At 43.1% G+C, this 27,668-nt stretch overlaps 1 protein-coding gene across 1 annotated transcript in view; it reads left to right on the top strand.

Moving 5' to 3' along the window:
- The first annotated feature begins 1,918 nt into the window (after positions 1-1,918).
- PIP4K2A (phosphatidylinositol-5-phosphate 4-kinase type 2 alpha) overlaps positions 1,919-27,668 on the top strand; it is a 179,371-nt gene continuing 153,621 nt past the window's right edge. The window contains exon 1 of the mRNA XM_065921087.1: positions 1,919-2,314. Within this exon, the coding sequence (XP_065777159.1) occupies positions 2,171-2,314 (144 nt within the window). The 5' untranslated portion in view covers positions 1,919-2,170. The remainder of the gene's footprint in view (positions 2,315-27,668) is intronic.

Raw genomic sequence — 27,668 nt, 5'->3', positions numbered from 1 at the left:
TAGGGGGTTTTTTGGTTTGTTTGTTTAACCACTAAGAGAGATGAGGGTTGAGGCCAAGGAAGCAGATTACATTTTGGACAATAGTATGAAACAAGAGAGAAAGAATAAAAGGACTTTAGGGCAACCCTTATGTTGAAGGAATAGTCAAAGAAAAAAGGAGCAAATGAAGGTGACCACATGACCTGTCACTTCCTACCCCATGAGGCTCATCAAGCTCCTTAAGGGATGGGGTCTGTCAACCTTTCTTTCCCTGAAAGCAGGTTACAAGAGTGCATAGTGGAAACTGCTATACTTGAGAGGAGTAATAATGACAGTAGACATATAAAGACTCTCCAAGTGGACTGAGTAAGGTAAGTGCCTAGGACAGTATGATAACTGGGGAAGATGTAGGGACAGTGGGTTTTTAGACATGCTTGGAACGGCAGCTTCCTGAGATGGGTCATTAAGAAGGGTTAAATTTAGGTATATGTGGATGAAGACAATGAAAAGATTTCTTGGAAGGTGGTGTTGTTCAATCCCTCAGTTGTGTCCAATTCTTTGCGACCCAATGAACTGCAGCAAGCCAGTCTTCCCTGTCCTTCACCATCTCCCCAAGCTTGCTCAAACTCATGTCCATTGAGTCAGTGATGCCATCTTGTCCTCTGTTGCCTCCTTCTCCTCCTGCCTTCCATCTTTCCCAGCATCAGTGTCTTTTCTACCGGGTTGACTCTTCGCATCAGGTGGCCAAAGTGTTGGAGCGTCAGCATCAGTCCTTCTAATGAATATTCAGGACTGATTTCCTTTAGGATTGACTGGTTTGATCTCCTTACAGTCCAAGGGACTCTCAAGGGTCTTCAACACCACAGTTCAAAAGCATCAATTCTTCCACACAAAGCCTTCTTTATGGTCCAACTCTCACATCCATACGTGACTACTGGAAAAACCATAGCTTTGACTAGACAGACCTTTTTCGGAAAAGTAATGTCTCTGCTTTTTAATATGCCGTCCAGGTTGGTCCTAGCCTTTCATCCAAGGAGCAAGTGTCTTTTAATTTCATGGCTGCAGTCACCATCTGCAGTGATTTTGGAGCCCAAGAAAGTAAAGTCCGTCACTGTTTCCATTGTTTCCCCACCTATTTGCCATGAAGTGATGGGGCCGGATGCCATGATCTCAGTTTTTTGAATGAGTGGAATGGATAAAAGGAAGGGGTATAGGAAACACTGCAGAGGATTTGAGGTAGAAGGTGAAATTCAGGGTGTGATTCTCCTGGTCAAACTCAGGGCTCTGGATGAGGAATGCTGGGTCCTGTCTAAGAGAGGGTGTTAGTGGTGGTGGGAATGACAGCGCAGCAGCTTAGACAGCAGTCCCACTTCTGCAGGCTTGTGGGAAGGCCCAAGTCGGGGTCCAAAAGACCCGATGGGTAAACGCACAGGAGGATCAATAAGGTCACTGCAGGGCCACTTTGGGAGGCGGCCAACGCTGTGCTCTCTCCCTCGGTGCTAGGGAAGCCCCAGTCTCCACAGCGTTCCAGGTCTCACTAGCTTTCCCCATTCTCAGCACGGGTCAGCGGCGCTGCATGGAGCCTCATTTCTTCGCCTGACCACCGCCTCTGGGGTGCTCTTGTCCTCTGACCTCCCCACTCTCCCCACCCTTCCCCCTTTTCTCCAGGACTCCGAGCGGGAGTCCTGACGCTTCCCGCGTCGCACGCCCACCCCGCGGCCTCCTCGGCCCGCGGGGAGCTACCGCCCCGAGCTCGCCTGCACTCCCGGGGCTGCCGGGCAGCTGCTGCCGAGCCGGAGCGCGAGGGCGCAGCTTAACGGTCCCGCGGCCGCGCCCCGCCTGGCGGCGCCGCAGCTGCTGCCCGCGCACCCGCCCCCTGCGTCATGACGCCGGCGCCCAACGCGGAAGCCGCTCGCGGCGCGCCTGGTCCAGCCGCGGGCTGAGCGCCGAGCCGCGGGCGGGCGGGCGCGGGAGCCGAGCCGGGGCGCGAGCCGAGCGCAGCCTTCTTCGCCAGCCGGGCCGAGCGGGCACCGCGGGCTGAGCGGGACGAGCGCACCGGCGGGCGGAGCGGGGACACGGCGCGCCGGGGCCGCCGCCGAGGGGGATGCGGCTGCCTCCCCGGGCCGGCGTGTAGAGAGGGCGGGTCCCCGGCCTCGGGAGCGCGGCGGTGGAGGGGACAGAGGCGGCGGCCATGGCGACCCCCAGCAACCTGGGGTCCTCCGTCCTGGCGAGCAAGACCAAGACCAAGAAGAAGCACTTCGTCGCGCAGAAAGTGAAGCTCTTTCGGGCCAGCGATCCGCTGCTCAGCGTCCTGATGTGGGGGGTAAACCACTCGGTAAGGGCTCGGGCTGCGGCGCGCAGTCCCTTTCCTCCTCCTCTTCCTCCTCGCTCCCCTCCTCCTCTCGCTGCAGCTGCTGCGGGGCGGGGAGCCCGAGCCGGGCCCCGGCCCTCCGGCTACTAGCCCTCCGGGGCTGCCCGTTCGCCGCGGCGCTTGGGTGCCCCCAGCCCCGCGCGCTTCGCGTCCGCCCCTCGGGGCCGCCCGGGCGCGCCTCCGGGATCCCCTTGGGACCCTAGGGCCGGATGCGGGACGCGAGGGTCCAATTTGCATTTGAGCTCTGCGGCGAGTACCGGTATCGCTCCGTCCGTCCGCTCTCCGACCGATCTGTCCCCGCAGCCCGGGAACTGGGAAGTTTGTGCGAGGCACGACTCCGCCGGGGCTGTCACCCCCGGCGGCGGGGGCTGTTGGGGCCAGGGTGCAGGCGATCCCTTCCTCTGCGGGGGCGGCCCGGTTCTCCGCTGTCGGGCTGGTGTACCTGTCCGAGGCTGGGAGTGTCTGGATCCTCCCAGCGCGAGGGACGGGGGCGAGAATACTGGAGATCGCGGAGCTTTGGGCAGCGGCTTAGTGCTTAGGTCCTTCCCCCCTCCCCCGCCCCCCTTTAAAGGAGATATTGTTGGAGACAAGGAATCTTTCTGGCAAAGAAAACGGCAATGTAAATATGGCACTGGCGTTTAGCATCTTTCCCTACTCCCCTCCTGTCTCGCCCTGCCGCTGTGCCTGCTGAAGAGCTGCTTGGCGGGGCGTCTTGCTCCTCACATCTCCTGCCCCACTTTGGGGAGCCAGGCCGAAGTCGCCGCCTGCGGAAGGGCGACCTGGGGATGACCGCAGGAGAAGGGTCTCGGCGGGCGCGGTGGAAGGCGGTCTTGAGTTGATCGCACCCGTTTGGGAGGTTTATTTCAAAAACTGGAGGAGACGGCCTGGGAAGGTTGGCTTGGAAAGGTTAGCCTAGCACACAAGCCAAGGTGCTGAAGATGCGCGGCTGCGGGCTATGCGGACTGCGGTCTGAGGGTCCCAAATAACCTCCTGCTGATCTTAACAGCGAGAAACTCTTGCAGTTTTAATCACCTTAGGATCCAGAAACCCGATAGGCGCTGTTGGCTGAGCCGTGAAAGTTTAAATGAGCCCGTGAATTTTGACCATGACCTCCCCACTGCAGTCAATCGGCGTCTGGGGATAAGTGTATGTAAGCTTGTCTTCCGTACTTTTGATTTCGATGGATGTCTATGGGCCGTTTACACCATAATAGAAATGACGGAAAACCATGCTGGCCTTTTAAAAGAACATTCTCAATGTAATGAACTTGGTTGAAGTGGTTCAAAAACATCGTATTTGTATTTTTCTTCCCCTAGCTGAGCTGGGGACAAGGTGAAACTGTATTAGAATTGATTGATTGTGTTTGCAAAGAGTGACTGTTTTTAAGAAGGTTGAGACATGATTATTTCTATCAAGCCTAATGCCTGATTCACTGAAGTTCATTTTAACTTCCTGACAACTTCTTTAGCCGGCTTTTGCAACAGCAGACACTACGACATCCTCCTCCCCCCCCCCATTTTATTACAGTAAATAAAGTGTTATTTTTCCTATGTAATACATGTACAGTTCAGAGTTGTTTTAAATTTGTTAAGCTTTTTAAAATTATGTAGTTGTTAGTTGCTTTTTTTTAAAAAAAAGTTCTGTATGTATGGATGCTTTTATCTCCTTTGAAGTGCTGGTGTTTTGATCAGGAGAGTGTTTGTGTCTGATGGTTTAACTTACTATACTATTAGCGATAACATGCCTCTGAAAGAGCCTGTTCTCTGGGAATTTAGTCGAACTCCAGTTTACTTTAGGAACCTTGTAATTGTGTGTGTGTTACTGTAACCACTTCTGTTGGTACTTTGTATTTTTGAATTGCTACATTTGTTTTAGAATTTCTTGCTAATTGGAAATGTTTTGAAACTATGTAAAGCTTGTAAAAATAATGTGTGATTTGTAGATAGTGCATTTTCTTTTGCTTTCAAGAAAGTTTGCAAGTCTAAGTGTAGTCATCCAGACAAGTCAAGTTTCCATAGTATGAAATATAACCATGTTATTCATTCAACAAATATATATCATCAGGCATATTGTGGTAGTTTCTGTGCAAAAGACTGCTAAAAATGCTCCTTGTGTTTTTGTTCAGATATCTTTTTTTTTTTTTTTGAGGGCTCTGAGTTGACATAAGAAAGGTCTATTTCACAGCCTTCTTTTTAAAAATGTTTCTTTTCTTTTTTTTTTTTTTTAAAGAAAGGAAGTGTATATAAAGATGAAATCTAAGCACTCAGATGCCATGTGTTTCTGGTTGATTTCATTTTAGGTAACAGAGTCTTAGATAAATGTTTTCATATGACCTTGTGTGCACCAAAGTTTACAGTATAGCATGAGAATAAATTTGTCAGTTGTATTGTGTATGAATGGAGACTTTTGGGAAAGCCTAGCGGAGCAGGAAGAGATCATTCAAATCAGTCCTTCTCTATATTTCTTCTTTTTTTTAAATAATTTTATTCATTTATTTTATTTTATTTTTGGCTGTGCTGAGTCTTCATTGCTTTGTGCGGGCTTTCTCTAGTTGCGTTGAGTGGGAGTTACTCTTCATTGGGCATAAGTGGGCTGCTCATTGTAGTGGCTTCTCATCTCACAGAGCGCAGGCTCGAGGCACTCGGGCTCATTAGTTCCAGCTTGTACGCCCTAGAGCACTGGCTTAGTAGTTGTGGTGCATGGGTTTAGTTGCTCCTGGCATCTGGAACCTTCCCGGACTAGCGGTCAAACCCATGTCCCCTGCATTGGCAGGCGGTTTCTCATCCGCTGCACCACCAGGGAAGTCCCCTTCTGTACATTTATAATGTGATCAAAATTAGTGGGAAAAGATGTCAAGAAGATTGCAATTTCTTGCTTTTACAATTTGTATTTGGAGCACTAAAGGGGAAACTACTACTCTGTAGTCATCTGCTACATTGAGAATCTACATTGTAGGCATCTTATAATGTTGGGAATCATCTACATACAACAGTAAAATGCTCATTGGATCTGTGTTCCCATTCTTTTTCTAACTCTGTTGACCTTGGGCCTATTAACTATTTTTGCATAGATATTTGTTCTGTGAAGTAAGGTTGTTGAACTGGATGATTTCCAACTTTTCCCCCTAACTTCAAGATTCAACTACTTTTACAGTCAGTTAGGTTCCTAGCATTGAGTTAGGGTCCCCAGACTAGAAAGAGTAATAATACATGACGAAAGAATAATGATGGAGTTGGACTATTATAGAAAGAGTAATAATACATAACAATAGTTACATGACTATTATAACCTTGCAAATGCAACCACTGTCAGGGAATTTTCAAGGCCATGGCTAGAGGCTAGGAAATTTGTGGTGATGGCAAGAGATGTGTGAACTAAGAGTTTGTGGGATTGATTGTAGCTGGACTGCATTGCAGTCTGTTATGTCCAAGTCTATTTGATCGAAATGTAGAAACTTGAAATTAAGGTGGAAAATTTCAAGTCCATTGTGGTGCTAATTCTCAGTGACAAGAATAAGCTTGACTTTATGTGGTTAATTTGATATGTTACTGCTTTCTGACTTAGAATACCCATCAGTGAATGGACCACTGCCAATTTTTATTTTAAGTATTTTAAGTGGAGAATATAATTGAATACATAAAGGAAAAGATGACTTAAGAAGGCAATTTTGTCTTGTTACATTTGGAATTAAACTAAAAATGATCAGGCAGTTAGCTTCTTACAATATTTTTAATAGTGTGTGGAACATATAGAATGATAGGAGCCAGGGCTTGTTTTAAATAGGTATTCTAAAAGATTTTTATGAGAGTGAAATAGCTTTTTAGAAATGAGTATTTAAAAGCCATTTAAATATCTCCAGGAAGACCTTTTGGATAGAAAAAGTTTAGAGGATGTAAAACTTGCTTAAAACAAGTGCAGTGTTTAGAAGTAATCAACATCAATATTAATGTTTGGATTTTTTTTCCTTTTTTTCTTTTTTTTTTTTTTTTTGGTTGCAAGCCATGGAAATGTGGATGAAAACAGGCCAAATTCTGAAATATTAGAAGGGTTTTGGAAATCACAGTGGAAGGATGAATTGGTAAAACCAGGAAAGCAGGGCTAGGCTGGGCATTGTGAATAATTGGAGCCAGTACTTGGGTACTCTTGGGACTTTTCTGTCTGTTTTGGTTTTGTTCTTGCTCATAGCTGTCAGGTTTCCTCCATGAGCAGAGAACTAATGCTTCTGGAATCTCACTGTTTGTAATCTTCCCCTCCCCGCAAAGGGGTTTTCTCTCTCTGATTCTGTCAATAAAAATCCCATGGAAGGATTCTGACTGGTCCAGCTTCCGTCGGTTGTGGCATTTCTTGGATCGAGCAGTTGTGAAAAGGTGACAGCTCTTGCTCATTGGGGTTGAGGAAGCACAGTTCCCCAAAGAACGGGCAGGCAGCATCAGGCAGCTGTCCATCCCAGCACTAGAGCTGAGGGATTGTCTCGGAGCCCAGGCACCATGTTTTGTGTGTTTTGGCAAATACGCCGTTTTCTGAGCTGAGCACTGTAGCCTTTGTTATGTTCTCATCAAGATCCTAGACTTGCAATGATATTGGAGAAATAGTGATGCCTTTTAGGTTCATGGGTTTCTATTTGGGCACCAAAAAAGATAAAAGAAGGAAACTGCTGTTTAAAAGTGAAGTGAATAACTGTGAAATGTTGACTAAATTGAATGGAATGAGGCAATTAAATGAAAACCGTAACAAGTTAGACAATAGATGAAACCCAGTGAATGGAACCCAAATAACCATTCAGTGAAGAACTAGTCTCAGACAATTGTTTTTCCCCCTTCCCTTTACTTTATAGAGAAAAGAATAATACCAGGCACATACATGCAAATGTATTACTAGGGAAATATTTTTATACCGCTAAAACTTGGGATTATATCCTGAGAACAGAATACATTTTCTTCTCCATTTATTGACTACCTTAGAGTGAACTTGAGTATTCAGAATGATGCTCTTGGCAAGACAGTGATCTCCTCTTTCTATGACAGGATTGTCTGCTGCGTTTTTGCTACAGCAAGAATTGTAATAAACAAAACCTACCTTATGTTGATTAGAAAATGTGGTCAACCAGAGTAGTTAATTCTGCCAACATACCTTTGGAAGTACAAATTTTGGAATTTAAGGGAATTGAGACAATTTGGCCAAATGTCTTGTGCTCAGACAGATTAGGTTCAAATCCTGCCTCCATCATTGATGGGCTATTTGAGCAGGTTGATGATTTCTCTACTTGAGCCTCAGTTTACTCATTCTTACAATGGAGATGATGATGGCTATCTTACAGGATTATTTGGGGTCAAGTAAGATAATGTATTTGAAACCGAACACTCTAATTGGCACATGATAAGAATTCAGTAATTGTACCTTAAAAATGAACAAATTCAAATGCCATTAGGCCGGTAGCATATTAATCAGCATTAGACAAGTGCCTCTCAAAAATTTGTTGTATGTTTGAATCATCTGAGGACATTTAAAAACTGCCTCCTAGCTTCTTTCCCCATATATACTTTTATTCACATTTCGGTTTGTGTGTGTGTGTGTGTGTGTGTGTATGTGTGTGTGTGTGTGCCATGGACCGCCCCACCCCCCACCCCCACCCCCAACCATAGCAGTCAAATGAAGGCTGTGGATCCCTTCTCAGAATAATGTTTTTGAACAAACGAATGAAAATGGATAGGGTACATCCTACCCTTCACAGATCTGCTGAATTCTATCCATGGACCACTCCAGGGGTTTGGAGAACCCAGTTAAGAACCATTCCAATAGTAAGTTGAGGGTGCTGGGGGGTGGGAAGCCAGGAGAGCATGCAGCAGGTGGGAAGAATCGTACATGGTGGGAACAGGCAAGTGTGAATGAATTCCCTGCTGAGATCATAGTGCTAGGAGGTGGTGGGATTCAGCCCTATACACTTCACCACCATGGAGATGTGCTGCTGGGTCGGGGCCAGAACTTACTAATTTCTTGCCCTCTTAAGTGATCTTTTCTTTCCTTCTTTAGCCTTAAAGGCTTTGACTAGGTATTGGCTATTCATAAGGTGGAAAACAATTTTTCTTTTATAGAAAGAAAGTCATTACTTATATTCGAAGCATCTAAGAAGAGAGCATATGAAAAATTTATTCATGAAAAATCTTATAGGAAGTTTTAAAACAGGTTTCCCTATCAAGTGCTCCAGAGCCACCTATGGGTGGTGGCCACTGAGTTGGAGAAAGACTTTTTTTTTTGGCCATCGTTGTCTCACTTTGTATTGCACAATGCTCCCTACTCTGGGGCGCCCCTTCTTGGCACCATCATTTTTTTTTTCTTGTTTTCCTTCACTCCTTAGGTGCCTCATGGGCACCTTTCCCCCTCAGTCTCTCCATGTTGAGATGCCCCAGGACTCTGTTCAGTGTCTGCTTCTAGATCTTCAGAATGTGTTTCATCTGTATGACCTTATTTAGTCCTGTGACTTCCCATGCTGATAACTGAGAAGTGTGTATCTTCCCTTCTGACCTCCCTGCCAGCTCCATATTCAGTGTCTTATTCGATGTCTTCACTTGGATACCTAATGGGCACTTCAGATGCGTCCCCACCAGGACCCTTGGTTTCCTCCCCCTGCCCTGTCCTACCTGCCCTGATCCAGTTTCTTCCTCGTCTCAGTCAATAGACACCATCTACCCAAGTGCTCAAGCCCCAAACCCAGGAACCAACCTCGATCCTTCTCTCTGCCTCACCCCTCCCTCTCGACTCCCATCTCCGAGTCCTGACTCTGCACACTTCCCTCTCCCCAGATGAATCCTCTTCCTCTAGAACACACAGGAGGCTTCAGGTCTGCCTGTGGTCACGCTGCCCTGTCTCAATCCAGTTCTCAGCAGCGGTGGCAGGTCACTCATCTTTCTGAGACATCAACGATGTCCTGTCACTTCTTCACTGAAAACCTTCCAGAGGCCGCCCTATGCACATTTAACTGGATCACTTAGCTGTATACCTGAAACTTACAAAACATTATAAAGCAGTTATACTTCAATAAAAAATAAAAACAAACTTGAAGAGGAAAAGAAAACTGAACACTTTTCAAGTGGCTTGGAGGTCTTACCCGCCTTGCCCCAGCTTTCCCCTATGCCTTCTCCCTTCTAGCCACACTGGTCTTTTTCTTTCCGTAAATAAACCAAGCTCAGAGCAGCCCACCCCCACCCCCCTCAGCTTCCACACTGTGTTTCTTCTTCGTCTGGAATGTTTTTCCTTGGGTCTCTGAATGGCAGGCCCCTGCTCCTCATTTTACTTTCTCAGCTAAAGGCTTGACTTTGTCTAGGGCCTCTGTGACCTCATCTAGAGAAGTCTCTGCTCTCACATGGCTCTTAGTCTCTCCGTGACACTTGACACTAGGGGAAATGGAGTTGTTTACATGTTTATTATTTCTCTCCCCCAACTGGACTGTGAAGCTGTTAACATCAGTTCTCCAACAGCTGAGACTTGGTCTTGTCACTGCTGCCTCCCCGCATCCAGAACGGTGCTCATATGTAGTAGGCACCCAGTAAGTACTGTGGAATGAAGAGTGGAGTCACTGAGTGCTCCACAGAGGTATCAGAAGCCCTTCCGCTTTGGATTTTCATCAGCACACAAGTTCCATTTTTGCTAGGATTGAGCAGAGTGTTTAGAGCAGTTTGCTGAGTGGGTTGAGCAATGCCTGGGGGAGTGGGGGAGGCCTGCCTGCAAGCTGGTGATAAGAGGTGTGGGGTAACCACAAGCTGATGACAAATCAAGGAGCCTGTGTCCACAGCCACCAGGGAGAACTTTGCCTTGTGAATATGGTGGAGAAGGTTCCGAGTCAACAGCCTCTCTCCCAGAACGTCACCAAGTCAACTGTGTTGAAGACTGAGACCCTGGTGTGTAAAAGAGTGCACTGCAGGGTCATGTCTGGTCTAACCCATGTGGTGGGAGTCTGTTCATGCAGGAGTCCCCAGCCTCCAGGATCGTTAATAATGCCTGATGATCTGAGATGGAGCTAATATAATAATAATAGAAATAAAGTGCACAATAAATGTAATATGCTTGAATCATCCTGAAACCACCCCCTTGCCCCCCCATCCTGCCTCACCTCATGGAAAAAATTGTCTTCGACGAAACCAATCCCTGGTCCCAAAAAGCTTGGGGGCTATTTTGTTAATGTCTTCTGGTGTGCCTCTAAAAGATCTTGCATTCAGAAGCATGCCATCCGTATGTGAAACTGAAGACTCTACAAACGTTGTGGAATCAGTGATGATCCCAGTGCCTCGGATCTTCCTGGGTATCTTTCTACAGTGTTACATTTCTACTGGTTCTTCGTCATGGTGCCCGCTTCCCATGTTTGCTTGGTAATTGTCACCATGAGCTGCTCGTTTCCTGTGGACAACATTTGGGGAGGATTTTTGAGTCTTAGGGTGAAAGTGTGTCCCTCTAATGAGGATCGTTTCTTGTTGCCAGGTGGCTAGGAGCACTCCGGACCAAGGCCATTTTAAACTAAACTCAGAGGTTGGGATTTTTTGGACTTGCTGGTGATATATGCTTGGGCTGTAGTCCCATGGGGGTAGAATGGTTTATTGTGGGATCACCTTTCCCCTGAGGCTGTAACCCTTTTGGATCCTGGCCTTATGGAGAGAGGGTTTCCTGTTAGATCCCCACTTTGGGGGGCTCTAGGCGCTGACTTCTGTTTCTCTTCACCCATGGGACCATCAAAGCCTTCAGAGTGCAGTGGCTCCCATGGGGGCTGACAGCTCTCGCATCCCATGTTCACTCAAATTTTGGCAAGATAACTCCTGCCTCCTCAGCACTTTGATGCCTTTAAGAAGGTGTTTTAAAAATATATTTTATTCAGGATGTTTAGTTGTTTTCAGTGGCAGATAGTTCTACCTTATCAGCAGATATGGAAATCAGCATCAAAGTTTCTGAAGAGAGGGAAGGACAGGATACAAGCGAGGGTGAAGTCAGAGACCCCAGGGTGCTCGGTGCTGCTCTGTCCACCCCCGGGGTCAGGCAGCGAGGAACTCAGTGCCACCAGAGGAGACCCTGGGAAAGTCAGTGCTGTCCTCCAGGTACGGGGCAACCAGAGTCTGAACCAGGGCAGTTCCCTGGTGGCCGAGAGAGGGTGTCTTCAGAGATGTTTGGGAGGTTGACTTGGCTGGATTTGGTAATTGCATGAGGGAATGGATAGGAAGGCGCTGAGGGTGACCCCGGGTTTTCTAGTTTGGGTACCTAAATCATTCTCTCTCATTCATGCACCATTACATTAATGGTTACCTTTTGGGCTATTAGCCAAAAAGAATCCATATCATCTGCACCGAGATTGCTCTTTTGTAGAAATGATTATATTTGCAATTTTGATGTTTACATAAACCTTTACAGTTTATAGGTAAATCCAGCATTTGACAGATAATTCAGCATTTGACATCTTCAATCTAAATAAATTCTACCTCCACAAACTAGGAGATGTGGTTTCATGGTCTAGTTTTAACTAATATGTACTCCATTTTGTAAAAAGTGTCATTTTAATATCTAAAGTTCTTCTACTAATAACCTGTAATTGGTCTAGGGTACTTTTTTTTTTTCTTTTGAGGTGTTTTCTTTAAGGCCTTAGAGGAAGAAGTATGAAAAGGACAGGTTTTTTGCTTGTAAGGGGTTCATAACCCTACTGGAAAGATAGGCATGTAATTATGTAAACAAGGTGCTAAATTGGTGAATTAATGAAACTGCCTTCAAGATTTATTTGGTTGTAAATGACAGTCACACAAATCAGCTTAGCTAGAGGAAAAAACAGGGAGGGGTGATGGGGTAGCTCCTGGAACCATAGGGCCCTGAGAGCCACACGTAGACAAGGATCCAAAGTGTCTGCTTCCTCACTTTCTCTCGAATCTTTGCAAGACTTTTCCTGAATCTTTTCTCTAACAACATTGTCTTTTCTCAGCTGCATTGTACAAGCCTACCCCACACAGCAGCTATGCTTATTTGCCCCCAGGTGCAAGTCCATTCAGATGGCATTTAGTCACCCTGCACCTAATTTCAGACTTCTTAACAGTGAAAAAAAGGGGGAGTGACAAAGAAGAGAGTTAGTGACCATCGGAGCAGCCGACTGGGGCCATGGGGTCTCCCACGGCGCAGGTTTGGCACCTAGGTGGAGGGACAGTGACAATTCTCAAACCTTGGAGTCTTTCTGGGTGCACCTCGCCCCGGTTGCGTGCACAGAGCTACAGATGAAGACAAAGGCTTCATAAACTGCCCCGGGAGACTTAGTGCTCCTGGAGTTAGATTTTGAAAACTGTGTTGGAGTTCTCCTGGTAAAGAGGCTGTAGAGGACAGTTACAGGCAGAGTAAGAAGGGTGTTGCTGCTGCTGTTTAGTCTAAGTCATGTCCAACTGTTTGCGACCCTGTGGACGAGGCTCCTCTCTTCATGGGATTCTCCAGGCAAGAATACTGAAGTGAGTTGCCTTTCCCCTCTCCAGGGGATCTTCCTGACCCAGGGATCGAACGGGGATCTCCTATATTGCAGCACATTCTTTACTGTCTGAGAAGCGTGTACAAGAGCATAAGGCACCTGTGTTGTTTTAGGGACCTGCTGAACCTTTCTTCGGGTGCTGTTATGCTTCCCATCTTCTAGTTTTACAGTTTCGTTTCCATTTTCTCACATGTATTCCTGTTTAAATTCCTTACTGTTTGCGTTGATTCTTTTGAGCTTGGTTATATTCAGATCCTGCCTGCAAGTTGCTGGACACCCTAGCAATCAGAGCTTAGTGCTGTTTGTAATCATAAAAACATACTTTGTTTTTGTTTCCACCTGCACGTTGAGGAAAGCATTCTGTATTGTACTAATGGACCCAAGGATGAGAGGCCTGGATGGCACTGCCATCACATAACCTGCACAGAGATGCCCACGTGGGAGGGGCAGTACTGCTGCCCTCATGCCCTCCCAGCCAAGGGTTGCAGCAGTCAGAGCCAGGCTCACTTTTTGTAATTTGCTTGCACATAAAAAGCTCATCTTCTGATGTACACAGAGGTGGCCTGTGTGCCAGCAGCCTCCCTGCTTTTCTCAGGTCAGGCATCCCGAACTTCATGTTGAATTCCTAAGGAATTCCTGGAGAAAGCCTTCAGGTGGTGATTAGACTGGACAGAAGAAAAGAAAGCAGGGTTTCCTTTGCAGATTTAAATCTACCCCAGAAAAGGCACAATTACTCAGGCTTTTCTGCTGGGTGCAAGCTTGCATTATGCAAATTAGCTTGCACAAGTTGGGCCGATGGGGACTGATGGCCTTTGAGGCAGAAATTGGTCCGTACCCAGTTGTTCTTTGGGCACATTACTGTTTAATGCCTCCAGGTAACAGGATGCAAAAATACCTGACATGACCAAAGGCAGCAGGCCAGAGACACTCTGTCCCCTGGTCCTTGCTCTTTCCTTGAGGCGGGTGGCCAGATCCTCGGGGTTGGAAGAATGACTTTCATGTTTCTGTCCAGTTTTCGTGCATTTGGTTCTAGTCTGGATAGACTCAGTGTTTCTTACATTCTTTCCATCACGTGATCATCACAATTGAGTTTTTAAAGATAAAGTCCTTTCTGTATTTCATAGAAATTAAGCACTTCTGAAGACGGGCATGAAAGGCTTTAGCAGTTTATTTTTTTAAAGGTTCTACAGGTTTTGAGTGGCCTGCCTAAAATTTATATTTAGTGTGTAAACAGAATCTAAAGTTTTTCAGGAATACATCTATCACAGTACAAATAGAAACATTTGTTCTTACAGTTTGTCTTGCATGCCTGCATGCCCAGATTGGAATCCCCCTACTCCCAAACACAAACACCATCACTGTCATTGTTTCATTTCTGGGGATAACCAGGTGTGGATGGTGTTGGAAGCCTTGCAGACTAAGTTATTCCTAGTCTTAAAAAACTTGAAGACACCGATCCAAATAAGCAGAAACTCAATTTCTTTACTCTTGAATTTTCCTGAGTAATTCTCCTCCAGCCTCACCACATTTCCCCCACTGTCTATCACAGTCCCGGGTATCTGGGGTGTTCATGCATCTTTCACAAATCTGCCCTGACTCCTGAAGTTTCCATGCTCCCAAATGACTGGTTCTACTGTGCTGCTAATCAGCTTTATCTTTTAGAAAATATGCTCTAGCTTTTTTTCTGTGCCCAGGAGCCTGAGAAGAAACTTTCTTTCCAACTGACCCCCTCCCTCATAGAACCAAGACCCCAGGCTTTTACTCCATTAGGAATTGAAATATGTTTCTCCATCAAAACAGCCAGTCAGCCACCTTCCAAATGAATGCTTGGAACATTGAAACTCAACCCATTCGTAAAGTAGATTCTGCTTGCACACAGCTGAAAAGTTCAAATGCTCTGGCATAGAAAGAACGGTTCAGAACAATTATGATAAATCCAGAAGGCACTTTTTTTTTTCCTTGAATACCTTGAGCCAAATTAGGAGGACAGGAGAAAATTTAAGAGACATTTTAAATGAAGAATACAGGTTAGGATAAGCTAGTATGTGCGTTTGACTTATTCACTTTTCTTTTGTAATTTTAGCATCAGATATTCACAAATTTAAAACATGTCAGTAAAGATTTGATCCAGTAAATAGGCCATAGTGAATATTTTTATTTTGTGTTATATAGAACTCTTTTTTCCTTATGTCTATTTAGGTGAACTAGAGTTGTTGATGGTTTCAGTGGAACTTAAATTCTAATAAGAGAGATGTGTGTATGTATGTATATTTGTGTATGTATAGTATATCTTCTGTTTGAAAAATACTGTCAAATATGGTGAAGAATTAACATGATCATTTTATCCAAAGGCAATCATTATTGCTTTTTGAAAAATCTCTTTGAGATTATACTGTCTATATATTTCCTTATATCACTGTGTTCTTCACAGTGACAATTTTTAATGACTGCCTAATGAAGTTTTAATAGTCTATACATTGGTTCCAGTTCTTTACTACCATAAATAATGCTGCATTCAACATCTCTTTATATAAAACTTCTTCCTATTTGGATGATCTCCTTAGATTCCCCTTTGAGGGAGTTGATCAGAGGGTATGAATATATTAAAACTCTTGGTCCATTTTGCCAGGGTGCTTCCTGCGAAGCCTGCCCCAGTTTATAGTCCCAGCAATGTGGGTGAGAGCCCTTTCCCACATCTCCTACTCTGAGTATTTCTAAGTTGAGCAGAAAAATACTAGAGTAAAATGATACAATTTTCTTTACATATGTCTTTTTAAGAGGATGCTTTAAACTCATTTCAAGCTCTGTTTAGAGGAGTTTTGTTGTTGTTGTTCAGCTGCTAAGTCGTGTCTGACTCTTTGCAACCCATGGACTGCAGCACACCATGTTTCCGTGTCCTTCACTATCTCCCAGAGTTTGCTCAAACTCATGTCCATTTAGTCAATGATGCCATTCAACGATCCCATCCTCTGTTGCCCCCTTCTCCTTCTGCCCTCAATCTTTCCCAGCATCAGGGTCTTTTCCAGTGAGTCAGTTCTTCTCATCAGGTGGCCAAAGTATTGGAGCTTCAGCTTCACAATCAGACCTTTCAATGAATATTCAGGGTTGATTTCCTTTAGGATTTACTAGTTTGATCTCCTTGTTGTCCAACGGACTCTCAAGAGTTTTCTCCAGCACCACAATTCAGTTCAGTTCAGTTCAGTCACTCAGTCGTGTCTGACTCTTTGCGATCCCATGGACTGCAGCACGCCACACCCAATCCAATGGCATTTATTGGCGCACAAAATGCTTCGCCTCCAAGTATCCTAGTCAGGAATTTGTTGTTGTTTAGACTTGCTGCTTCGTGTCAGACTTGACCTATGGGTGATTCAAATGCATCTGTTCAGAAGGTGCCATGGATGTCCACCGGAGTCCGCAATCTGTGTGTGTGTGTGTGTGTGTGTGTGTGCGCGTGTGTGTGAGACCCGCCTGTCGTCCTGTCGTTGGCTCGCAGCGCGGGTCTGTGTGCATCCGCTCTGCTCTGCCGCACCTCATCTGATGTAAACACATCAGTCACCTGTGCTGACCTTCCAGCCAACCTGCCGCCTGGCCAGGCCTGAGAGGGAAGGTTGAAGCTTCACTTGGTTTAAATTGTGAACGTCCAGCTCCCTTCTGTTTAGATAACTGGGATTTAGAAAGCAGAAAGCGAGGTAGTTTTTCCTTTCAGCAGAAGTGAGTGAGTATACTGTGTATTTTCATAACATAATAAAATTCCCTGTTTTATTTAATTAACTCTTTTACACAATAGAAAAACTAACATTTCCCTTTTACTGAAAGAGAATTCCTGAGAACATTGAAGAAAACTGAAGAAACAAAGGCAGAACTCTTAGAAAGAAAGAAAAGCTTCAAAGCCAGAGCCACCCAGATCACCGTGATTTCCACTTCATGTGGATGTGTTTTATTGTGACAGTAGCAGCTACAGTTGCCAATTTTCGGGCAGCCTAAATTACTATTTCAGATGGATGCAGGCTTTGAAATTAGCCCCTGGAGAATACATTTGTTTAAAAATTGAACCTTAATTGAATTTTTTTAAAACTTGAATTAAATAGAAAATTAAGGGCTTTTTATAAGAGATGGTAATATATATTTAACTTGAGTGATCAATTACCTAAGAGAAATATTTCTATCCTATTACTATTTTAAAATATTAAATGCTTGCCACAAAAAGCAGAAGATATTCTATCTTATTAAAGAAGTCTCTTTAATTCACGTGTTAGGGGTCACAGACTATTCTGAATAGGCTTTGGGATGTGTGTTGAATGAGAACCTAGTCAGTGTGACTTCAGTTAAATAAACAATATCAATTTTTCATTAATTCAAAATGAGAACTTTTAGAATTATGAACATAGATTTTTTTGTACCCCTTCTGTTCTAAAGAAAATACATTGTTTCCTCATGTGAAAAGTTTCTGTAAGAGTTCAAAAAAGTTTTAGTGCACAGTAATATTTTGAATGGAATTGTTATCTTCCACTTAGCCAGAATGGCCAAAAATACTATTGTAAAACAAATTCATTCCCATTTCTGAATCTCCAAAGCAAAAGACCAGTTAAGAATTCATTTCAACTTGGTTATTTATAAGAAGAAAAAACTTTTCTGATGGTAGGTAGAATAGTCCTAAATAACAACTTACAAGCTAGAAATATTTACTTGAAACTATTGGATACACTGAGAAGACATCTAGCCTGTGTTTCCTTTAAAAAAAAAAAAAAACAAGACAAAGATCTTTCATAGTAAGACACAAACTGGAAATAATATGACTATTCATTAGTGTGAAACTTGGACTAAATGAAGTAAGATGTATCTGCATATTGAAATATGTTGTAACTGTTAAACATATTTATGGAGATGAATGAAGTGCTATAGAGAAGTGCATATTGAGTAAGAAAGTAGCCAGTGAGTTTTAAAAATATTCAGTTCAGTTCAGTAGCTCAGCTGTGTCTGACTCTTTGCGACCCCATGAACACATGAGCACACCAGGCCTCCCTGTCCATCACCAGCTCCCGGAGTTTACCCCAACTCATGTCCATTGAGTTGGTGACACCATCCAACCATCTCATCCTCTGTTGTCCCCCTCTTCTCCCACCCTTAATCTTTCCCAGCATCAGGGTCTTTTCAAAAGAGTCAGCTCTTTGCATCAGGTGGCCAAAGTATTGGAGTTTCAGCTTCAACGTCAATCCTTCCAGTGAACACCCAGGACTGATCTACTTTAGGATAGACTGGTTGAATCTCCTTGCAGTCCAAGGGACTCTCAAGAGTCTTCTCCAACACCACAGTTCAAAAGCATCAATTTGGCGCTCAGCTTTCCTTATAGTCCAACTCTCACATCCATATATGACCACTGGAAAAACCATAGCCTTGTCTAGATGGACCTTTGTTAACAAAGTAATGTCTCTGTTTTTTAATATGCTGTCTAGGATGGTCATAACTTTCCTTCCAAGGAGTAAGCATCTTTTAGTTTTATGGCTGCAATCACTATCTGCAGTGATTTTGGAGCCCCAAAAAATAAAGTCTGCCACTGTTTCCACTGTTTCCCCATCTATTTGCCATGAAGTGGTGGGACTGAATGCCATGATCTTAGTTTTCTGAATGTTGAGCTTTAAGCCAACTTTTTCATTCTGCTCTTTCACTTTCATCAAGAGGCTCTTTAGTCCATCTTCACTGTCTGCCATAAGGATGGTGTCATCTGCATATCTGAGGTTATTGATATTTCTCCCAACAATCTTGATTCCAGCTTCTGCTTCTTCCACCCCAGCGTTTCTCATGATGTACTCTGCATAGAAGTTAAATAAACAGGGTGACAATACACAGCCTTGACGTACTCCTTTCCCAATTTGGAACCAGTCTGTTGTTCCATGTCCTAACTAACAGTTCTAACTGTTGCTTCCTGACCTGCATACAGACTTCTCAGGAGGCAGATCAGGTGGTCTGGTATTCCCATCTCTGTCAGAATTTTCCACAGTTTATTGTGATCCACACAGTCAAAGGCTTTGGCATAATCAATAAAGCAGAAATAGATGTTTTTCTGGAACTCTCTTGCTTTTTCGATGATCTAGCGGATGTTGGCAATTTGATTTCTGGTTCCTATGCCTTTTCTAAAACCAGCTTGTACATCTGGAAGTTCACAGTTCACATATTGCTTAAACCTGGCTTGGAGAATTTTGAGCATTACTTTACTAGCATGTGAGATGAGTGCAATTGGGCTATAGTTTGAGCATTCTTTGGCATTGCCTTTCTTTGAGATTGGAATGAAAACTGACCTTTTCCAGTCCTGTGGCCGCTGCTGAGTTTTCCAAATTTGCTGGCATATTGAGTGCAGCACTTTCACAGCCTCATCTTTTAGGATTTGAAATAGCTCAACTGGAATTCCACCACCTCCACTAGCTTTGTTCACCTCCACTAGCTTTGTTCGTAGGGATGCTTCCTAAGGCCTACTTGACTTCACATTCCAGGATGTCTGGCTCTAGGTGAGTGATCACACCATCGTGGTTATCTGGGTCATGAAGACCTTTTTTGTACAGTTCTGTGTATTCTTGCCACCTCTTCTTAATATCTTCTGCTTCTGTTAGGTCCCTACCATTTCTGTCCTTTTCTTTTTTTTTAACTTTTTTAGTCGCATTGCCCAGCATGTTTGATCTTAGTTCCCCTACCAGGGGTTGAATTTAATCTTTTTGTGTCTGTGATTACTTATATCTTTTTATAGCTTGATTTTCCCACCCCCTCCATGCATTGCAATGCTTTAATGGTTGGGAAAACAAGACATGTACTAAGGTGTGATGGATGGAAAAAAAAGTTTTACATCTTGAATTTGATAAGGCAGAAATAACTTGTAAATTTTTGTTTATGAAATATATATACTTCCTTGATACAAGAGATTGTTTTCTTTGGATAGCCATCTCAGGAAATCCTTTGATTAAAGGCATTACTGACTATATTGAAGAAATTATTAAATAAATAATGATTCTAAAAGTTGTTACTTTTTGTGAACTTAGAATAAACAAAGATAATCTGGGATGGTTACCACATATTTAATAGGTGTCCAAATTTTTATTCTGTATCACATCAGTGAAAAAAATCTGAGCACATGCCCTCCATATTTGAATTTTTATTTATATATTTCATATGTGTACTACTGCATCATTTTATGTTTTATAATATGCAAATGTTTTAAAAGGTTGCACTAAAGATAAAATAAATTTTAACAGATAAGAACTTGCTCCAGTTAAAAATAACATTAACATGTTGTGTTTTTTTTTTTTAATGAAGGTACTATGGATGAATTTATATTATTGTTTTTAAAAATCTCAGTGAATACTTTGCAGTAAAGCAATTTGAAAGTCTGTTCCTACATTCAACTTATTTTGCTGTTTGTTTTTAAAACTTAGAATAGCTGAAAAAAGAAAAAAAATGTTACTTTACAAATGTTTATTGATCCAAATGGATGAAAAACATTATTGAAAAATTTTATTATCTAGTGATTCTCATTTTCAAACCATCTACCAGCTATGCAAGAGTTTTGGTTAAAATCTATCTGATAAATTTCTATGTTCATAGGTATTAGAGTTTATATTAATAAAGATGGGGGAGTTAAAAATAAAAAACCTCTTCATATTTATTGAAAATGTTATGAGAGTTTGGAAAGTATTTCTAAGTTTTCTGTAGATACAGAAACACATCTCTTTTCAAAATGTTTTCTCCACAGCATGTTTGTTTCTTTCCAAAAGGCAGCTATTTTCTTGCACTAGTTAAAAACCTCATCTTTACCTTGAAGGGATTGATTTAGTAACCTCACTAATAAAGAAAAATCTGCCAGCCCACTTGTGATCATAGAATAGGTCAATAAATTTAAACAGATTCTTCTATGTATTTTGCCGTAAAGTAACTATAACACCTCTATTTTGTACAAAATATTTTTGTGGTCACTCTTCAGCTCAGTGCTTAAAGGTTTGTGTTTTTTTTTTTTTTTTTTTTTTTAATAAAACCACAAAGATGACATCCTACTGTAAATAAACCAAACGCTTAACATAGGGCCCTCTAACATGAAAACCCAAATGAGGGTGCTGATGTCGATATAAGATGCATTTCTTTCCTTTTAAGGCAAAAAGAACCGTAAACTGATGCTCTGGTCTTTTTTTTTCCTTGCACCAGTAGGTTGTCTGCTCACTCCTCCCCCATGCACATGCCTTAGGAGAGTCTTAGAGTCCCTTATGTGAATGAAGGAATGGAGGGGACTCCAGATTTACTTCTCTTTCATTAGATTCTTTTCATTTCTTAGATTCCATCTCAAAAATCATAAAATGTTAGAACCAGATAGAACTTGTGACTTTTTTCCCCCTAGTGACAAGGAACTTAGTCTTGACTCCAGTTCTGAAATGCTTTCAGAAGCTCTTCCTTTCCAGTAATTATTAGAAATGTGACAAAGAAAGCTCACTCATTTCTGAGACATTACAGATGTGCTGCTTTGAAGTGTGTTCTCAAGCCACTTACGAAAGCCCTGTGGGTCCACTGTTTGCTGAGAACTGGGTTTCCCTTCTGTCAGGAGCTCACAACTGAAAACACAGGAAATAGCATCCAGCAGTCGAAGTCATGGACAAGCCCCCCATCCTTTGTAGCATTGAGTGGGGCACACATCAATAAGCAACAGTTCTACGTCCCAGGTGGCGCTAGTGGTAAAGAACCTGTCTGCCGATGCAGAAGGCATAAGAGGTGTGGGTTCAATCCCTGGGTCAGGAAGATGCCCTGGAGAAGGAATGGCAACCCACTCCAGTATTCTTGCCTGGAGAATCCCATGGACAGAGGAACCTGGTACTACCATCCATAGGGCTGCAAAGAGTTGGACATGACTGAAGCAGCTTAGCATACACTATACTGTATTAGACTACTTGTATTTTGCACAGATGATGGTGTAGGGACTTATATTTGATGATGAAAAGAAAATTAAGGAGTAAAAAAATTTTAAAAACTCAGTATCCAAAAAGTTCTGTAAGTCCTTCTGGAGGAAATAAAATTCCAGCACCCTCTTTCTCTTGTGATGATGCATCTACACAGAAATACACTGAGACAGAAATCAGTCCTCCTGAGAAGGAGGAGAACCTGCAAGAGAATAAGAAGAAACTTGGGGCGAGGAGGACAGGACTTCCCTGCTGGTGCAGTGGTTAAGAATCTGCCTGCCCACACAGGGGCCATGGGTTCGATCCCTGGTCTAGGAAGATCCCTCATGCCACGAGGCAGCTAAGCCTGTACACCACAACTGCTGAGCCCATGTGCCTAAAACCTGAACTGAGATTCAGTGAAAGAATCACTTAAGGATTTATTCATATGTCTGTCTACAACCCCCTCCCCGTTTCTCCTTTCTGGGCAAGATTTTCCTTCTAGGAGAGTTCACATGACTGGGCTTGCTGGAACCCTTCCGGGGGCTGCTGGGGTGGGCACTGCTGAGCTCGGGGTCTGCAACGAAGAGTAGCCCCCCAGCTCGCCGCAACCAAAGAAAGTCCATGTGCAGCAACAAAGACAAACATAGCCAAAAATAAATAAATAAATTTTTAAAAAAAATCCTATTAAAAAAAGAAGAAAAAGAAACCTTGGGTTCTGTCATATACAGATGTGAAGAAAAAAGTGACGGATCTAGAAAAGCACTCCCGGTTTTTGACTTCTGAGCTCCCAGGAAACAGTGCAGGAGGGAAGGTGACAAGGACGCAGGAGGGCACGAGCTTCATGTCACCGGACTGAGGGCAGGTTGGCCAGAAGACCTCGGGGATGGGCGGAATCGGAGCCGCCGTCCTGAATGCTGCTGGTGAACAGTGTCGAGGGCATGTGGACAGCTGCTGAGACCTGGGCACACACAGCACCTTTCGTGGTGGTCACAGGGGAGTGCCTGTGTGTGTTTCATCTGAGGGATCGGGGACACTGCAGACCAGTTGGCTTGTTGACATTTCTAGGTGTGTGAAAGGGGAAGGGCTCTGGGTGGAGAGACCTGAAGCCCGTTGGGGAGGGAAGGGGGAAGGAAGGACCCAGAGCTCCGGGGGGTCCCCGTCCCAGCAGGCCCCTGAAAGGTTCCTGCAAGCCCAGCCTTGTGAACTCCCCTAGAAGGAAAACCTTGCCCAGAAAGGAGAAGAGGGTGGGCTGTAGACAGATATATACATGAATCCTCAAGTGATTCCTTTCTTGAATCTAAGTCTTGATTGTAATTGATTATTTGGAGATGTGTGATAAATTATAACAAGCCCAGATCTTTTGCTCTGGATTCCGGAAATGCACATATGTAAGGAACTGAATGGAAATAGGAATAATGCCTCAGCTTTTGTGAGTAAAACACTTCATGCTTTTTGAGACTGTGCAGTTTTCCCATCATATGCCAGCCCTGCAACAGAAAGTATATATATAAGTAAATGCTGTAGGTGGTTTTTAACTTTGCTCATGATATTTGAGACTGTGTATAGGTCGATTTGGTGCAGTCCTTCGTCTTAAGTGTGTACAGAATCCTTTTCCCTATTGATAGCACATTTTAACTCTTTTGTGTTATGTGATCAACTTCAAATTTTTCTATTCAAATTGCTTCCTTAATGTAGTCAGAAAATTTTCTTCTTTTTTTTTTTTATTTTTTTTGAAAATTTTCTTCTTTAAGAATATTTCATATTATTTTAATTTTGGTGGGCCCATTTACTCATCTCTAATAAGATGTGAACTGTATTCATTTTCAAATTTAAAATATTAAAATGGTATAAACCTACTCATTACCACACTGACCTTTATTCATGGATTAAAACCAAAAGAAGAGCTGCTGGCGCTTCAATTATTGATTGGCTCTTTACTCTAGGATAGCTGCCAGGAAGAAAACAGTCCTTTTTTACATCTGTTAATATCACTTTTCAAGTCTCTGAAAGGAACCCAGGAGTTCAGTATCCTCTCCCTCCATTCCTTTGTGGGGTTTGATTAAGATATAAAACTATGTATAAAATAGATAACTAATAAGAGCATACTGGGGACTCTACTTAATGCTCTGTGGTGACCTGAATGTGAAGGAAGTCCAAAACGGAGTTACATGCATGTGTGTATGTATGTGTGTATGTATATATATGATAGTGGAAGTCGCTCAGTCGTATTTGACTCTCTGCAACCCCATGGACTATAGCCCACCAGGCTCCTCTCTCCTTGGAATTCTCCAGGCAAGAATACTGGAGTGGGTAGCCATTCCCTTTTCCAGGGAATCTTCCTGACTCAGGGATCGAACCCACACCTCCCACATTGCAGGCAGATTCTTTACCATCTGAGCCACCAAGGAAGCCCATGTATATGTGTGTGTATATGTATGGTTGATTCATTTTGCTGTACAGTAAAACTAACACAATATTGTAAGGTAACTATACTCCAATAAAAATTAATGTTCAAAAAAAGATGTAATACTTGGAGCTGATTAGATTTCCTGCAGTAGATAAAAACAACTCTCTAGGAGTTCAAGTTGTCCAAGGATGATGCAGTCAGCTGCCTGGGAAATAATGAGTTTCTTATTCCTGTAATTCTCTGACTCTCTGCTAGGTCAGCACATTTCAAAGTTTTATCCATGGTGGTAGACAAGACGCATAAACATTCACACCCAGAGCAACTCCCACGGGCAGACCGGACTTGGGCAGCCTTCCTGATCCCCTAGTTCTAAGCCTACCTCTCATCCCTCGGTCAAGAATGAGGCAGAGAGATACAATGGTCTTGAGTCTACTTACGTTCATATATAAAAAGTAATTTATTACAAAACCATGTTACAAAATTATTGTTGGTGTCAGATGACCAAGAACACAGTTGCTGACTGAGTGCTGACAAGTTACCAACGTTGCAGCTGACAATGGCTACGCAAGGTCTGTCTTTATCCAGGAGTGCCAGCCCCAGGTGGGTGATAGGATTAGGTAGCTTTTAACTTTCTTTTTTCTTTTTCATTAAAGTATAGTTGATTTACATTATTACATTAGTTCAGGTGTACAACATAGTGACTCAATATTTTTCAAGATTATACTCTATTTCAAGTTAATATAAAATATTGGCTCTATTCCCTGTTCTCTAACAATCTGTCCTTGTGTCTAATTTTATATATTGTTGTTTGTACAACTTTTAGCTTTCTTGACCCTGGGGCTTCAATTCTGTGTCATGACCAAAAATTCACAAGGAAAATTTTATTTTAATGACTCACTTGTCTTCTGAAATTTATTACAGTTGACATTATGATTCAGAGACATAGACTGATGTCCTCACCCATTCCGCCTGTGTACCTGTGTAGCAGTAAATACTTGACCCAATATGAAGAATAAAGTCACTGGGTAAATTAAAGAAAGTCAATTGAAGGATAGGCACAGATACTTTGTTAAACCCTTCTTAAAAATTACAGGCATAAAATCTCTTATGCTGTGTAATTATACACTTTTCATTTTCATTCTACATCATTTAACACTCTCAAATGAAAGTAGAACCTTAAGAATCAAAATCCTTTGGAAAATGTAAACCTTAGTATTCCAGAAAAAAACATACCCATGGCTGATCTGCCATAGTTGACATAAAATGACAAGATTGTCACCAGTAATGAGGGCTTTTTTCTTGGCATCTGTCACACAAGCATGAAAGTAATCCATCCTAACCCAGTGTTTTACTAGGCTGGACACTTGCCGAAACAGCCGACAATACGAGCCGTCAAGCAGCTGTATATGCTGGGCTAAAAAGAAACAGCTGCGAGCAAGATGGGTGTAAGAAATGCTCGAAGGACCCACCAGAGCACAACTTGAAATTATTTGGCTGGGTAGTGAAATGCTGGGAAACAGCAGTAATAGACTGGGCTTTTTCCCAGACGTTTTCCAAGAACTTGAGGGTACTTTATAAGTGGTCTCTCTGCCATCTGCCTAAGGCATCATAACAATTTTCAGCAGGTGTCTCTGCTTCCACGGATGATCCCCCAGTGACTCTGGTGTCTGTGGACCAGGGAGCTCGTTGATAACAGGGAGTTTGAGCTGATAGTATGTATTGGGAGGGAGCTTCCAGTTGTCTGATAGCTATAAATGGTGTTTCACTAATATAGTTTCCTTTTGAGGTAAGAAATACCTTTAAAGGGATAAGGAGAGCTGGTAGATATATATAAACATATATACATATATATGATTATAATATATATTATTGTAAGCATATGCACACAAAAGAGTATAATGACACAAGCTAGTATCGTTCAAAGAATAATCGTAAACACACTGGATGTGAGCTGGGGCAGGAGGGTAGGCACAGAGAGAGACACTTTAAAAGTTTTTAAAATAGTCTTTGATTCCATTTATACGAGGTACCTAGAGTAGTCAAATTCCTAGTCAGAAAGTACATCAGTAGATGCCAGGAGCCAGGCATGGGGATGTGGGGGGAGGGAAAATGGGGACATAGTGTTTAATTTAAAAGGAAAAAAAGTTTTTCAACAACTTTGTCTGGCAGAAGATGTGAAGGGTCTGGCTGTGAGAGATGGAACAGGGGCGGGACAAAGGATATTAGTGTTAAGACCACATATGTTGATGCTGGTTTTTAATAAAAGAAGACCCGGTCTGTGCTATCTTTGAGATGGCCTGAATGTACGTTTTGAGATTAAGCATTTACAGATAGGAAAACAGCAGACTAATGGGCAAGATGAAGCAAAAGATGATCTGCCCCAGATCTGAAACTGAAGGAAGGAGTGGGCCAGCCAGTCTGCTACCGCGTGCGTGTACAGAAAATGGTAAAGTAGTGCATTTAGAACCACCACAAAGAAGGAGTCTACACTATACAAAGCAAGTTACCGGGCTCCACGCTTGTAGTTCAGGATCATTCAGACTATTTCTCGAGGGTGTTTGGCTGATGTGCTGCCTGATGTAGCTGATGACAGCCAGGAAACACGGGGTGGTTCTAGGAGAGTTGTAAATACTTGAAGATCTTATGCTTTGAACCATAAGCATGCTTACGTGTGTGTGCGTGTCCACTGTTTGGTAGAGGGCTACAGAGAACTGGAAAGGGTTAAGAGGAATAACTAAAAGACATTCCAAACCAGGAGAAGAAATTAAAATAAAAAAGTACTCTTCAGTCTGGAAAGACGAAGCTGTGCTTGCAAACCTAAACAAAAACCTAGGCTCAACTGACTTCTTTCCCAGCCCCTGCAGAAATGCACAAAACTTTACTTGTTGATACGTGAGGAAGGTTTGTGATAAAAGAAAATAACCTCTGTTTTAACATTTACGAAGCAGCTGTACCTTTGTCACTGGTTTGACCTTTGCACAGCCCTGAGAGGTGAGGGCATGGGTCATCATTCATGTCTGATGGTTGAGAAAACAGCCCAGAGAGCCAGTTGGCTGAGTGGACACTGTTGGGGTGAGTCAGGAGCAAACCCGGCTCTGACTCAGGCCCCAGGCACTGGTCCCACCTCTGTGTTTGAAAAAACTCAGTGTCAATATGCTCCCTGTGTGAAGTCTGTCTCTTCAATGACTTAAAATGGGACAGCAAACTCTAGGTAATGAAGTACACGTGTAAAACGTGACTTGTATTAAGATCCTAAAGCAAAGCCTTGACTGTAGTGGTATTAGCATCACTTTGGAAAGTCGAGGGCATAGACAGTAACCTGTCATCTCTTAGCTCCCCTGGTGAGAAGCTGGGGACTGAATAGGATAAGGTTACTGACTTGTTCCAATATAAAGTCTCATTTTTATTTGTACTGTACTATCATGTAAAATAAGCTTCCCCTCCCCCACCCTTCCCCTGCCTTGATATCAGAGATGGCCTTTGCTAGGCAAAAAAAAAAAAAAAAGCTGAAGGATCCAAAAGATC

Source organism: Muntiacus reevesi, chromosome 2 (assembly GCF_963930625.1).
Source record: "Muntiacus reevesi chromosome 2, mMunRee1.1, whole genome shotgun sequence".
Lineage (NCBI taxonomy): Eukaryota > Metazoa > Chordata > Mammalia > Artiodactyla > Cervidae > Muntiacus > Muntiacus reevesi.
Note: the sequence above shows the minus strand (reverse complement) of the source record. Positions and strands in the feature narration are given on the sequence as shown.